The 15,500-nt window shown below is 38.9% G+C and overlaps 1 protein-coding gene across 1 annotated transcript in view; it reads right to left on the bottom strand.

Annotated features, from left to right (window-relative positions):
* Positions 1-843: 843 nt before the first annotated feature.
* Positions 844-15,500, bottom strand: part of tafa5l (TAFA chemokine like family member 5, like) — a 38,372-nt gene continuing 23,715 nt past the window's right edge. The window contains exons 4-5 of the mRNA XM_077615615.1: positions 5,419-5,472; positions 844-4,137 (exon numbers count right to left, since the gene is read on the bottom strand). Coding sequence (XP_077471741.1) covers positions 5,449-5,472 — 24 coding nt within the window. The 3' untranslated portion in view covers positions 844-4,137; positions 5,419-5,448. The remainder of the gene's footprint in view (positions 4,138-5,418; positions 5,473-15,500) is intronic.

Here is a 15,500-nt window from a genome sequence, read left to right as displayed (position 1 = left end):
CCTGGATCTGCCAGGTTCAGCCAAAAGAATAACAATTACCATGGAAACAAAGCTTCATGAAATCCAAAGAGCAGAGGAAGAAGAGAGATACCGATGCGCAACACTAAAGGTGTGCTGCATTCAAAACAAAAATAAACCATTGCACAAAAATGCCTGGCTCGGCGGCAATTCAGTTTTGTGGTTATAAAGAACTTACGTCGCCGACAAAGTCAATGAACTTTCTGTTCACGTAACCTAAAAGTAAGGGTAGCAATGTAGTGGAGCACGTTGCATGTACTCTTTTTGTTGCAATGTTGATGTGTTAAGTGCTGTGTTTTTTAGGCTGTCACTAAACGCACCACGTGTCTGACAGGTGTGACCGATGGAGGGCCGGAGGAATTGGCGGCAGTAGTCAGGTTCTGTGCTTCTGGTTCAAATAAACCATCGAAAATCAAAATTTTCTATCTATCTCGGCGTAATAATGGGAATTGCAACATCTTATCTTACTTTCTTGATTTAATTTAGTTGACTTTTTGGGATATTTTGACATAAATTTTGACTTTACGGTTCACGATACCAGCGTAGATATTCAACTTAGTCTTAACTCAAATACTCTCTGTACTGCACAGGTGCAAAAATGCTAAATTTTGGTTGTTTTAAGGAATTCTTTCCTCCGTTATCACAGTTCTAAGCAATTCATATTTATCAGATTTAGATCCACTGAGCCTTAAGTGATAATCTAAGCAGCATGAAATAAAAGGTATGATATCAAGTGCAAAACAGTATTTTACCACCTTGCCAACCGATGACAATGAGTGTGCGCGTACAACCCCCCTCCAAACACACACAGAAGAGTCCTTATTCTGCCGAGCAGATGCTCTCTTTTTATCATCAAATGCATACATTACAACAGAGATGTACAGGATATTAAGTACAAATAAAGAACAAAAGGGAAAACAAAAATGAAAAACAGGAAGCAAGTCACATTAACAGGGACACCAGCACAACATAATGCAATACATTGCTTTTGTCCTAGAAAAAAAAAGCCTTTTATAGACTGCTTATTTATTTTTGCAGATTTCAACTTGTGTTTTGTTGTATTTAAAAAGATTTTACTGGTGTTCATGTTATTGTGTTCATTCTCTCTCCTCCTTGATTTATCTTCACTTCCACTTGCTGTGCGCTATCGCTAATGGAACTAAATGCACCCGAAGAAACAATAGCAGAATGGTTTTAAAAACATTTTCATCATTTGTGGTGTTTTGCTTTTAATCTCTAGATATTCATTAATTATTTTACCTTCAACAAACATGACAAAATAGATTTGATCAATTAGACCGGGGCACATTGGTTGAATTGTATATTTTATTACTTTTTTTATTACTTCAAGAAAGGTTAGGGACTGTTAATATAGCAAAAGTGCACACAGTTCTTTCATTCTTTTAATCATCACAAGCAGAATCTTATTAATATTGACTTGATTGCATACAGACTGCCTCATCTCTCCTGAATTTCACTTAAAAATAATAGAGTTACAGTTCTAATATTAAAATGATATAATAATGGTTAAGTTGTTTCCCCTGTTTGTTACAGCCAAACTAAAAATAAATGAAGTCAAGTTATTTACTATTTAGCTTTCACACCAGACAAAACTAGACTAGAGTGCTTTACAGAGCACGACATAAAATATCAACATTTGACTGTACTATCATTATGGAACAATTATAAGAAAAAAATATTTTCTTTAGGGTTGCAGTATATATATTGAACAGGAAATTATTCCTCAGGTGTCCCTGTCAAAAATTAAATGCTTCTTTTATTTTGAATCAGTATTGCAAGATGTTTTCACTAATTTGAATTATGAGTCATAATTAATAAATTGATATAATTCTCATTATGCCTTTTTATTATTAGCAACAGTCAGCAGAAGTGAAGATAGCAACTGTAAAAGGGGTCTAATGAACATTTTCTCTCTTACATTGACACCCTTTGATCATAAAGGACAGTAATTTTTATCATTATACTATATACAGTACATCATGTCAAATATATCAAGCATCTGAACTCAGCTAATAGCACTTAAAGTTAAACAAAACATTTCATATCAAAATAGAGTTGATTTTAGAACAGTTTTCCCTAATAGATTGCATGAGACATGTTCTGGATGGCAGATTTTATCCACCTACACTACTGTCTACTACACTTGCTCTCATTATCCCCGTAATATAAATATTTCTAGGCATAAAATGAAGACCAAAATGAAAGTCTTCAAACACTAAAATTTGAACACGATTACCCAATTCAGGGCCAGATGGAGTTTTTTTTAAGTGTGCGTTTTACGAAAGAAAATGCGGCTCACACTGAAAAGAAAAAGAGAAATAATGAGTTCTTAGAAGACAAAAGTATTATTAAAAAACAAACTTATTTGAGTATTGAGTATTAATTGATGCACAGGATTTCTTTTTTCTTAAAAATGAAGTTGTCATTGGAACAAGTCAATGCAAAAAAACCTGAACAAATGCCTATGATGCTAAAATACTAATCAGCCAACAGCCTTGCTTATTAGTTGAACAAATAACCACAGCAGTTTGTTGTTTTTTTCCGCCAACATTTATACTTTAAAAGTGGTGTGTATCATGGGGCAAAAAAAAATGTTTGATACTATCTTGTCAAGTCCAACCAAATTTTACTTAACTTCCTTAACAGTCCTCGCCTCTAGACGCATTCACTTGTTTACCGATTTTCCTAGTCGCGGATGAATTGTTTTCAGAACCTATTTTCATTCATTTGCTGAAACAGTCACCCGAATAAGTTGGAGAACTGTAAACTGTCTCTGACTACATCATAACTTTATTCTCTAAAATAAAATATCCTGTACTAGAATAATATTCTGGTACTAGTTGTCTGTCCACGCCACCCGTTTTCTTTACATTGGGGCCCAATTCTTAGGGCATAGCCACACTTGCAGTATTTGGTCTGGACTAAACCCCAAACAGTTGGTGGGGCGCACTTTGTGGGCGGAGGTGAATACAAACCAACGAACTCTGGTGCCGATCCGAGACTTCGCCGAGAGGTGTTCTCGGTTTGTGTCCGCGTTGTGGTGCGAACCAATTGTGAAATCACACACCTTTTTGCAATAACAGACCCTCGTAGCCGCAGGCGTTATGGGAAATGATGTTTCGCTAACATCATAGCTCTATGATTTTTCTCTTTCGTATTTGACCGTGTTACCCCGCCCAGACCGTTTGGTCCAATGATTGATGTTTGTTGTCAAGTCAGGGGGCACCTTCGAGATTTGCAGTGTGAAAAAGAATTGCACCAAACCAGGAAATGGTTGTATTCTGATCCGGACCAAAAAAGGCAAACTATGGACTTTCCCGGTGTGAACACCCCCTACGTCTTTCGCTAATGTGGCTCCATAACGCACAAGAGTATGAACAATGCAATTTGATATGATTTTTTTTCACAGTGTACAATTGGATGTGCACAAGCACACGCACTCGCTGGAAATGCTTCCGATGACGTGAGCGCTGTTGACAAAAACTACTTCTTGAAAACCAAAACACATACTGTATGCTGACTCATTCAAAATAGCCACATTTGACCATGTGGTGACCTCTGTTGACTGAGTAGGCCAAATATTAGTCAGCCATTTTTTACACGTGATGTGTCCATCTCAATGCGAGTCTTGTAGATGTCTGTGTTTACACTGTCTTTGTTCACGCTGAATCTGCTGGCCACATCCTGGTGAATCCTGTGGACTCATTTGGCTCGGATGAATTTAGCAGTGAGTCAGCAACGTGGGGATGTTCATAAAATCACCTTGGATGGCCTCACGGTGGCAACGAGAGAAGATGGAAAGGGTGATTTTGGAAAGGTCTTCCTATAAATTCTCTTTGAGAGTGTCCTCCAGATTGTATAGAAAACACTAGATGAACATTTGTTTCAATGTCGATGCAGTACCTTTGCCACGCAGGAATTGTTTCAGCGTTTTGGAGATAAATGTGACTGCATTTAAGAATCGATGCGGAAACTAAGAGGAAAAAGGGAACTCAGAAAGTAAAGACGTGCTGTCGAGTTTGTGAACCTTTTTGTTGGGCAGAAGTAATGTTCGGTAGTGATTGGCCACAGCCTGTCTTACAGCATGGATCAGTGAACCTGTTGAGAAACAAACAATTAAAAAGGGGCAAGACACAACAACAGGTTGAAAAGATTTCATGAAGCAAATCATCAATGTACAAATGGAATGTTTTTGACCATTTGAGGAGCCACTTTCCTGGTAAGATTGGGACTATATGGCCTTGAAAAATCACCCCCCCCCAAAAAAAAAAACTTTATTACATTCCTCAATTCACTCTGTTTATCCACATATGGGACAACGGGTAATACTGATGTCACGCGCAATTATAGAAAATCAGGGATACTCTTATTTTATTGGCTACAACAGGCATTTAAATATCGTGTCTTTTATTTACCATGTTGTTCTCTACTACTACACACCAGAACATTGAGATTCTGTTTTTTTACATGTATTTATTAAACAATATTTTCTCCTTTAAATTCAATTTTGAGTAGAGATGGAATATTATGTCCTACCATCGGATCGAGAAATCCATTTGAATGCTAATAGAAGCAAGCGTGTAATGTGAATACATTTGTAAATACTAATATATGGATGGTTCAACAGAAGAGTAGACAAACACCGAGGATTGTGGAGCTAAATCATTGAGAACCATAAATATGATTTGGCGAATCCATCTAGAATCACTCAAATTCCCAATACTGGCAAATAAATATTTATAGTGGCCCCAATTCCCCTTCTCTCTGTTCTTGGTAATTGTGCCTGATTCATTTTGTTTTCTCAGCAGGAGAGGGGAAATCAATCTTTGAGTAAATCCTGCGCATTCCGAAAGCCTCTGGATTTGCCGATTATAAAAAAAACTTCACAGACATAGCTTTGGGAAAGGAATTAAGCTCAATGTCTAATATGTTTTCTCTTTTGTGACAAAGGAAGGGGATGTAAACCTCCCAGCAAAGTCAAGCACAGTGAGTGTTAAAGTCATTTAGATATAACTTTCAATTATGGGTTCTATTTCATGGGTTGTGTCTCAAAGTTGGCAAGAAAACCCACAAAAAGTATTGTTTTATATATTAGTATAACATGGCTTTATGCAGAGTGCATTATAGAACACATTTGTCGTTTTACTGTCCTGGGTAAATTGTATTCAAAGTTGGAGACATTTTTAAAGACACTAAAACCACATGGGTTTGTTAGTGAGCAGCGTTTGCATATTGAAGCTTTGAATTATGCTTCACCTACTAGTGTAAATAGATGTGTTTTTTTAGTGCAGCAGGAACTATTTAAATTAAATTAGCAAATCATCATCATACATCAAAGTCATGTTAATGTCTCCAATTAATCCATGTAGTTCAACGTACTTTAATGTTGTCTTTTGCCAGCGCTGGATCCTACGATGGGTCTTTGGGCAAAGGCTGCAAAAGAAAGTAGATAAGTGTTAGACCAGGGGTGTCCAAATTCTGACCGCGGAGCAATGAGTGATCATGTGGCGCCAATTTGCCCAGTCAAAAATGAATTGAACATCTATTGCTGTCAATGGCAGCTAATGAGTTAATACTTAAATACATTTTAAAAACTCAATCATTTTACCCGATGCCTCTGTTTAATAAATGAAAGTGGGAGCACTTGAGGGTGGCTTTAACAATGATTTTTTTGAAAGCGGCCGTATTAGAGGAAAATGCTCGACATACTGGCTCTCTGCCTAGCATATGTCCATTCAAAAGCACAGATGCCACGTCTTCCAATTACATCAACAATGAAAGCCAAAGGTTATAAAGAAAGCTTTTTAGTTTTGCTTGACTTTTTATGAAAGGTATCCCACGAAGAACCACTTAATGTCCTCATTCATCTTTCCACTTGACTGGGGAGGGGAGAAAGCCGCTTCCTTATCGTCTTAATATTGGCGAATGAGCCACTTTTGTGTAGATAATGACGCGGCTAATCATAATCACGAGGCTAATGGCGTGTTTAGCCAATGACAGGAGCAACGTGAGGCAAGTGTTGGAGCGAGGCCCGGATTGGTATTCCTCTGCTTTCCTCTTCATCTTGCCAGGCGTTGTGTTTCACTTGCCTCCACGGGACTTGGTATTCTGCAGCCCGCCCAGCTTGTCGCCCCGTGATCTGTCACTGGCTTCGTCCGTCTGTTGGTCTGGCCTGGCCGGTGCCGGTGACAGAACTCACTTCTCTGAATAGCTGTTGATTCATCACACCTCTCTCTGGCATGTCATCTAAATGCTAAGTACTTCCACTGCGTCTTTAAATCAAAACAAGGAGAGGAACGAGGCCGCCAAAAGGGATAAAAGGCGCAACGGCCGCTACGGCATCGGCAAAGCAAACCTCTGGCTTTTTATAACATTCGAGGAGCGGCTCAGAAAGGGTTGGACAAGAGGAACAAACATGACAGATTTCAATACCTTGCTAAGCCTCCTTGCAGACAAGGATGAAAAGAAAGGCTAAGAATATAGCCCTGTCTAAAGGTGACTTTAGAAAAAGTCTGGGTATAAATAAACAATTTCAACAGCATACGAGGATGATTCTTTGGACGACGATGTGACATTTGCTGATAATACAAAGTTTGCCGCGATTTGATTCTCTTGGAGGGCCTTTGATGGATTTAGTATGTAAAAATGTAAGACTATCAGGTCAACTTATCACCTAAAGCATTCACAAAATACAAAGCAGCATTAATGTTTTTGACAATTTGCTGAAAATTTGTTGTTGTTGTTTAACTAATCCTGGCCCTACGCTTCAAAATCATCAACTCATCATTACAGTGGTACCTCTACATACGAGCAGCTCTACCTACGAGATGCTCGAGATACGAGGAAAATTTCGAGCAAATAATTAGCTCTAGGTACGAGAAAAATTTCGAGATGCGAGAAAGCCAGGTGACCATGACATGAGAGGCTGTTTATCATTGTCTTTTTTGCCGTATCTCTTTCGTGTATAACAGATATCTACGAGCACTGAACGGTTTCTTCACACGAGTTTCTCCTACACATGGACCAAAAAACGCACAACGCACATGCACGGGCAAGAGGGCTTTCTGGGTAATGAAGTATACTCGTGCACACAACACCGATAGCCAATGGCACCCTTTCTCAGAATAAAACTTCATTACCCACAATCAATACGTGGGTAGGCTGAGCTGTTGCATTTCCTGTTTTTCCTTCCTTAGCCTGGTAGCTCCCGCGATCGCTCATTCAAGACTACTTCTCGTTGGCAAGTGGTCGTGCGTTATCCTATTGTGAGGACATTTGTGTGCATCATTTTCGGAATATTTTGAAGGGAATACAACAGCAAACAGCCCATCGATAGCGAACGTGAGGGTGGAGGCATGGCAAACAGCTCACCCGGAGAACGAAGGTAAAAAATAAATTTAAAAAAATTAGAAGAGTTTTGTCTAAAGTTACATTAAACGTATGTTTGAGTGAGTCTGTATATATGAATCCAAGTTAATTTAAATTTGTTTGTTCGGTTACGAGTGCGTTGTCGTGGAATAGTCCTACCGAACCAACCCCCCCTCCGCAAAATCCGTCTAATTTTAGTTCTATTAAACACATTTTATTACTATTAAACCACTAGTTATGTGTTACTTTGTTAATAGATGGCGAATTAGATGAAATAAAAAAAAAATCCAATCCAATATCCTGTTTTTGGTGTTTTTTCAGAGGGTTGGAACGAATTAATTGGTTTTTAGTTCATTTCAATCGAGTTACGAGAAGATCGACATACGAGCTCATTCCCGGAACGAATTAAGCTCGTATGTAGAGGTACCACTGTATTACCTCTTGTCTGTTTTTGGAATTAGTCAGCTTTCTTATTATATCAGATTGTTAAAAATAGGATCAAGTTGGAAAACATTCCCAAAGGAAAAATCTCCTATTAAACAAAAAAGGTAAGTTCAAATCTCGAGCCATACGTATTGTTATTTTAGATGGTAGAAAGAAAATGATGCATTTCCACCTGTTTTAAAGATTCACAGCTTTGCATAATGCTGTCTTTTTTACTGCATTCAAATGCAGTCTTTTTTTGGCGATGTGTGTGGGCGCAGTGATTTGTTTGTATTCACTTTGTCAAGCAAAGCGCCTCATGAGGCAGGGAGTGTTTACTCCCACATACTGGGAGCTCACCTTGCTCAGTCGGTTTGAAGCCCCCCAAAAAATCCCTTACTCTGGCCTTTGAATTTCTGTTGACGTTGGTAACAACCAACCACTAACTTGACTTGTTACGCGCGCGAAAAAAATCTTTATTACTTTGTGCAGAAAATATTTGACGGAATTTACCATTTTTAAAAAGACAAGAGTTCAGCACCCAAATCAACTGTCAAGTCCTGTCAAGTACTAATACTACATTTCATCTCATTTTCTGAACCGCTTTATCCCTATTAGGGTCGCGGGGGTGCTGGAGCCCCGGGCCAGAGGCGGGGGACACCCTGAATTGGTGGCCATCCGATCGCAGGGCACAAGGAGACAAACAACCATTCACGCTCACACTCATACCTAGGGGCAATTTAGAGCGTCCAATCAGCCTACCACGCATGTTTTTGGAATGTGGGAGGAAACCGAAGTACCCGGAGGAAACCCATGCAAGCCCGGGGAGAACATGCTAACTCCAAACAGGTGGACATGACCTGGATTTGAACTCAGGACCCCAGAGCTGTGAGGCCGATGCGCTAACCACTCCCTCCACTGGACCGCCTTCTAATACTACAAACAAAGGCAATTAAATTATCCTCGCCAATACCCTTTTGTTAACAACTGTGCTGAAAACAGAAAATGATTAATCATTGGCAGATCAGATGTTAAGATAAAGTAAGTGGCTCACTGTACCTGCTGTCAATGCACTGCAGCGAGCGATTAGGAACACAATGGAGTGTGTTGCGTTCAGGTCCAAATCCAAAAAGGGGGTTATGCTAAAGCACATGTCCCGCAGGCCAGATTGTGGACTTGGCTGGTGCTCTTTTTCCAAGGTTTCTCAATATCCGAGCTCAAAATGGATCAACTTGTCTCTTTCCGCAGGTCTATGTTATCGACTGGGGACCTTCTTGAAGTTGGAGGAGAATGCTGAGGCAGCACTAGAGGGAGGCACAATGAACTGCTCCCTATAATCTGATTAAAAGGGTAACAAGGTGACTGCGGCCCCACAGGACAAGACCCATGCAACCAGTGCTCATCATCCATGGGAGCTCACAAGGCTCTAGGACGTGGAAAACATTGATTTCCTGCCAGCAGACCGGTCGAGAGGTGTTCTCTCACAAGCACTTTGCCGTGTGATTTAATGTAAATTTTTGAACCTCCATGCCGAGCTAGAGGTGCCCTGTTTCAAGATGACTTGTGAACATCGATGTTACGTAAATAAATGATAGTCTCGCAGTTCCAATGAGCTGTGCAGCCTAAATTTATGAGAAGGCCAGTGCGAAACAAACAATAAATTTTAAAATTCAATGTATTCATGAGCAGTTTTGAGCAATATTTGTGTCTTCTATTTTGGGGATCATTTTGGTCTAATAAGTTTGTAATAGTGGAAATAAAGGGTTTGAAACTACGGCCAACCATTTTAACTGCCCCCGGTCTCACTAACTTGCAGGTTGCTAAAGAAAAATAGAGGGTTGTTGTAAAAATAGAAGTGCCCTTTTCCAAGTACATTTCGTCCTAATTTTGGAACTCAGAGATACAACTTCTGGTAAAAAAAATTCTTAGATATGAAAGAGGCACAAAATGGTTGATAAGCCATCTGGAAAAATTAGTCGCTGTGATTCATTTTGCTGAGTCACTCGTGCAAGACCTTAAACTGGGAAGAGGCTTTAAAAAAAAGAACAACTTACATCAATCAAATAATAACTTGTGTCCCTTTCAAGCTTCACTGCATTGGTACAGTTATCTAGTGGAAAAGCAGTTTGCCACATTTAATGAGGTTTTGCACAGACAATGAATGAGAAAATCCAAATAAATACACGTAAGAAAACATGATGAACTTCTCCCTATAATCTGATTAAAAGCAAGATCATAAACTCAAGTAGTGTTAAACGACAAGCAAAATATAAATTGCTTTCTTTCCATCATTTCGAACCAGCACCAAAAAAAGCTCAATTTCTTCTAAGCGTCAGCTGGGATAGGCTCCACCACTCCTTGTGAAGATAAGCAGATGGACGGATTGATTCTGGGGACTGTTGGATGCAGGTGAAATACCAACAAAACTGAATGCAAGCAAATCTATTAGCAGGTTTGCGTTGGCTGAAAGATTTAACATGTCTAACCCAGTGAAAACCTTTTTTTTTAAATGTGTGCCTGAAGTGCTATAAAAAGTCAATGTTGAAAAGGGGCCTTTGGCTGCAACAATTTCACACCAGATGAAGCTCTAGAGACGAGCTAAAACACAAATGGCAGTTGAAAGGCTGCCGATGACAGAACCTCAAAAAGGGCAGTTGGAGAAGATGTGTGCGATTTGACAACACAAATGTAAAATGTAGCGCCTTTGGCATGGCAGAAAGAAAAGAAAAAGGCTCAAAGACCTGAGCTAAAAGCAAAAAAACCCAACAACAACAGCTTTAGATAATACATTCAGTACTTAGAAGGCTTAAATAAATACCAAACAAATAAATAGCTACACTAGAGAAAAGACCAAAACATTCGACATTACAACAACTAAATAATGCAAAGGCAAAGGAAAACGTGGGCTTTGGTCACACAGTTTGCTTACATCGAGAATGTATCAATCGGGCGTGTTTGAATTTATTTTCCGCATCACTCCACACAATATCTCCCCAAGACAGATGATCATGTCACCCTATTGCCCAGATGAATTTTAAGAAACCCAAGAGTGTATTTTTCTCTCTGCTTGAAGAATAACACGAGATCTTAGCATGGAACTGATGAAAAACAAAAAAATGGAGCGCCAGTCTCCATGTGATTTGCTTTTTCAACTCGACCTGTCCAATCTATAACAACAGGAAAAGAAAACTGCAGGGACTTGCAATAAACACGATTTTTTTGATTAAAAAAATGCCCTCCAAGAATGCAAGTTATATTCCAGTGCGACTTATTTAAGTATATATTTTTACCTCTTTATTGTGTATTCTTTGGCTGGTGAAACGTATACTCAGGAACGACTTATAGTCCAAAAAATATGGTATATTTGTGGAATACAAAATTTCATAAAAGCCACACATTCCACAACAAAACATCATGTTTAAAAGGAGAAACTAATATTTTAACTTACCTGTTTAATAGACATCAATACAGTAGCGTCGATAGAGGTAATGCTAGTTCTAATCTATGAATTTTAAATGAAAAGAATTTAGAAAAAGAATTTGTGCATGCTTTCTATTTCCCACATTATGTACTTTTTAATGTATTATGTATTGCATTATGTACTATTCTTATAGCTCTTTTCGAGCTATAGTTAAAGCTTGATTACTTTAAAGAAAGACATTTCTGGAAATATTTCGACATTTGTTCTAGAGTCAAAACCTTATTAAACATTTTAATATGATTCACTGCCTTGCTAATATAAAAGTCGGAAATCCACAGCCGGGACTTTCAGATGTTTATATGCAAAGTAGGTCGCATAAAGGAGGGTAAGACATGCTGAGGTTTGAACTTTTTACCTCCATGTCACCTCCAGGGCCACTTCAACTGAGCGAAACATCTTGTGTGAATTTCCTAAATGAGTTGTTTGATTTTTTATTTATCTATTTTTTCCCCTCTATTTTCTACATGTCGGCAGGATCAAATGCAACATAAATAAATGATGACTGTCCCTGCTCTCTTGATAACAGTCAGACACATGGCCGGCAGCAATCGCTGCCAATTTGGCTGGGCAAAATAATAATAAGTGCACGTAGTATTAATGTAATGTATGACATGTACATGAAATCCCGAGTCAAGTAAACACAAGCTGAACACCACTTTGTTTGTCTATTTTTTTTTTGTCACACTTAATAAAAGCATGATTTGGCAACCAGTACGACTGATCAAATTAGAAGTTGCTTTAATATACTGTTTCAAAAGCAGTCTTAAAAGAGGGTGTTTGAATGCTTCTTACAATTTCTTACCATTTTCATACCACTATCTTACCATCGTTCATTTGGACCTCCCAGTCAAAATGGATTGGACAGGTGTAGCGCCATCAATGGCACTGAAAGATTAGCATCCAACGCCAGTTTTAAGTGAATTGGACATCTATCAATTCTAATAGCAAGCAATGAGTTAATTTTGAATCACTTTTTTTCACGTCCATTTTAGGGTATTACTTACAAGTCAGATTTTGAATCATTTTATTTAGTTTTTGAGGACTTTCTGGGGTACTTCTTGTTTGTTTGTGAATGTGATTGCGCATGGGAAATTGAGAAAAGTGCAGTAATGCACGCACTGGATCACACAACTCACAAACTTCTGTCATTATGGCGCCCTTGTCGAGAAAATGAAAGCATTTAATTCCGCATGTACGAATGAGCTACAAAGTGACTGTCAGGCAGAAAAACCCAGCGGGCCTGATTACACCACCTGCCGAGCCACTTACGGGCCCCGGACGACGCATTTGACATCCCTGTCTTAAAGAATCAAACATTGCTCAAATGAGTTTAAGTATTGATATTTCTAGTCAACGCTTCCACTCTGAATGGCAAGAAGGCCACTTAAATATACATCAGGTTTTTTTTCCGGGAACATTTTTATTCATCATTATCCTTGAGTGCAAAGAGATTCTGTTCAAGAGACAACTTGATGCTTTATACGTTTCCCTTTTCTATGCATTTTGTTCAAAGATCAGAATAATTTTACCACAATAACCTTGCATTGTTGAGCATTGCAGGAGGAATGGATTATATTACATGGCAAATTCACATTAATGCAACAACAAATGAGGTACAACAAAACCACTGAGATGCTAAGTTTGAAGTAAACTGTCTAGATTGGAATGTTAACAAAGCAAAACAATGGTAAGAAAGCTGAGGAAACACCTTTTCCTGGCTTTTGATTTGAACATTAATTGTCGGTCCCTTTGTTGGATTATGTGATCATATGAGGCGAACATATATTTATATGGGTTCACGGTCATAACTTCTGTCTGAAGAAAACTATGAAGTGGCCTTCAACAAAATGAGTTTGACAGCCCTGCTCTAATGAAAACTCATCCATTGGTTTCTATGCAGTGCATCATAAAATTGTTTAATCACAAAGAGTGACACATTTAATTGGATCACAAAACTTGTGAATCATCATCTAAGGAAGCACGTCGAGTTTAATTTAAAGCCTCTGTCCAGATAACAGCGGCGCGTGAATACGACTGAAGTCATTAGTCACAAATCTACATTGTCCTTCTGAAGGCTGTCATGTCATTTGACAAGGGTCATTCTATATGATCTTGAAGTCTCCTTTTCTAGTATTCAGATGCTAATGCACAAGACAGAGACTAATACAAGCTCTCGATATCAAAAGCAAATTTGGTTTTTGGGAGAAGCATTTTCTTAGAAATAAGTTTTAAATTTGACAGACTTGTGTTGCCAAAGCAATAAAATTGACATTTTTTCTTCAAATGTGAAAACTGCTTTAGCCATTCATTGAGGCAGCTTTTCACTGTACCACCGTCAGTAAAATTATTCATACTGGCTTAGATGGATGTTGATGGGGTAAAAATAGGGGTAACTAGCACGTTAAATGTTGTCGATGGGGCATCGGCCTGCAAGGTTCTGTTTGAAATCCTGGGTAGATTACTTTGACACGGAAAGACAGAAACAGAATTCTGATTGAACATAATAAAATGAACTCGCAAACAGAAAATTGTTGGAAATAAATATGACTTTTTCATGTGTAAAGTGTTTTGAGTGGGAGAAAGAAATGAAGCAACCAAGAATTCGACTGGGATTTCGCATTTTAGTAATTGATTACAATGAGCGGTTATGATAGATTTTTACTTTCCATTAATTTATGAGGTAGTGCTTCTATAAATTAATGCTCAACATTATCCTCAAAGCATCACCAGCATCACAATTAACTGAATCAGTCCTTAGCCTTGCTAATTGAGAAAATGCAGAGAAGCACATTCCGGTCCATGTGATACATGCACCCACAAGATAGTATACATACACAAACAGTGAACCTAAGTATGCTGTCAGAATAGATTATGACACAAGTGCAAAGCATGCGTAAAATCTGCCGCAGATGCCCAAGGCAGACGAACAGAGGAGGTGGGATGAGCAAGAGACAAGAAGGCCTGGTGAATGGGAACGTTAGAGGAAAAATACATAAATATATCTAAAAAAAATAAAATAATAAAACAATATCAGCTTCACGTTTGACATTGCGCACCTTACCATGACAACAGTGTCCATCATGACAGCTATCACGACGACAACAACAATGTTTCCCTGCGTCTTCGGTCATAGTATAATAAATATCTCACCCTGTTGTTCGACAGCATGGGCAGCATAAACGTCATTCTTTGGTACTCTTATGCAGTCATTGCATTTTTGTCTTGACAGCATTTTTTAGACTTTCCAGAGATGATGGCAGAAGGCGCTCGAGAATGTACATAGATAGCCGCAATAGATGCATTAGCATCACTGTGGTGGTTTCATTCATCTTCCTTACCGCCCATCCTCGAAAGCGTTGCGGGGGTTGCTGGAGCCTAACCCAACTGTCTTTGCGCGAAAGGCAGACTACACCCTAGACTGGTCGCCAGTCAGTCTTAGGGCACACAGAGAGACAGACAACCACTCACACTGCCACCGAGTGGGAATCGAACCCAGGCTGCCTGCAGTGAGGCGGAAGGACCACTACACCATCACTGTGTTGGATTCTCCTGACCCAAATCTGGCTTTTACAATAAATCTTTGGCTCCTCTTCCCAAACTATCAGCAGCAAGTGGAGCTCGAAACAAGCTCGAAAGACATTGCAAATTGGTCGCTGCACGCACTAAATATGTTCCTTTGTGGAGTTTGCATCTTCTCTCCGTAGCAGGGTGGGCTTTCTCCATCTACTACGTGTTTCTCCCACATTCCCCAAAAATTGAACACTCTAAATTGCCTCTAGGTATGAGTGTGAGCGAGAATGGCTGGCAGCCAATCCAGGGTGTATCCTGCCTAGTGCCCATCGTGGGCTCGGATAGGCTCCGACACCCCCCACAATACTTGTTAGGATAAGCGAAATTGAAAATGAATGAATAAATTTACACACACTTCATGAGATATTGAAGTGAAATTAAAAAGAGTTTGGCCTATTGATTGAATTGCATAGGTTGCTGTCAAATATCTTTACAAAACAAAGCAATCATATTCCAAAATTGTTAATATTCAGTTGGTTAAAACAAAGCAACTAGTTGTGTCAGAGGAGAAGGTGACTTTTGCCACCCGGACATTCTGCGACATGGTCTGTATTAATTCCTCATAAGTTCTGGGGACAAGTTGTCACTTTAAAAGGTTGTTTCGTTATTATCATTTTTG

Source organism: Stigmatopora argus, chromosome 1 (assembly GCF_051989625.1).
Source record: "Stigmatopora argus isolate UIUO_Sarg chromosome 1, RoL_Sarg_1.0, whole genome shotgun sequence".
NCBI lineage: Eukaryota > Metazoa > Chordata > Actinopteri > Syngnathiformes > Syngnathidae > Stigmatopora > Stigmatopora argus.
This window is presented reverse-complemented; position numbering and strand designations above follow the sequence as displayed.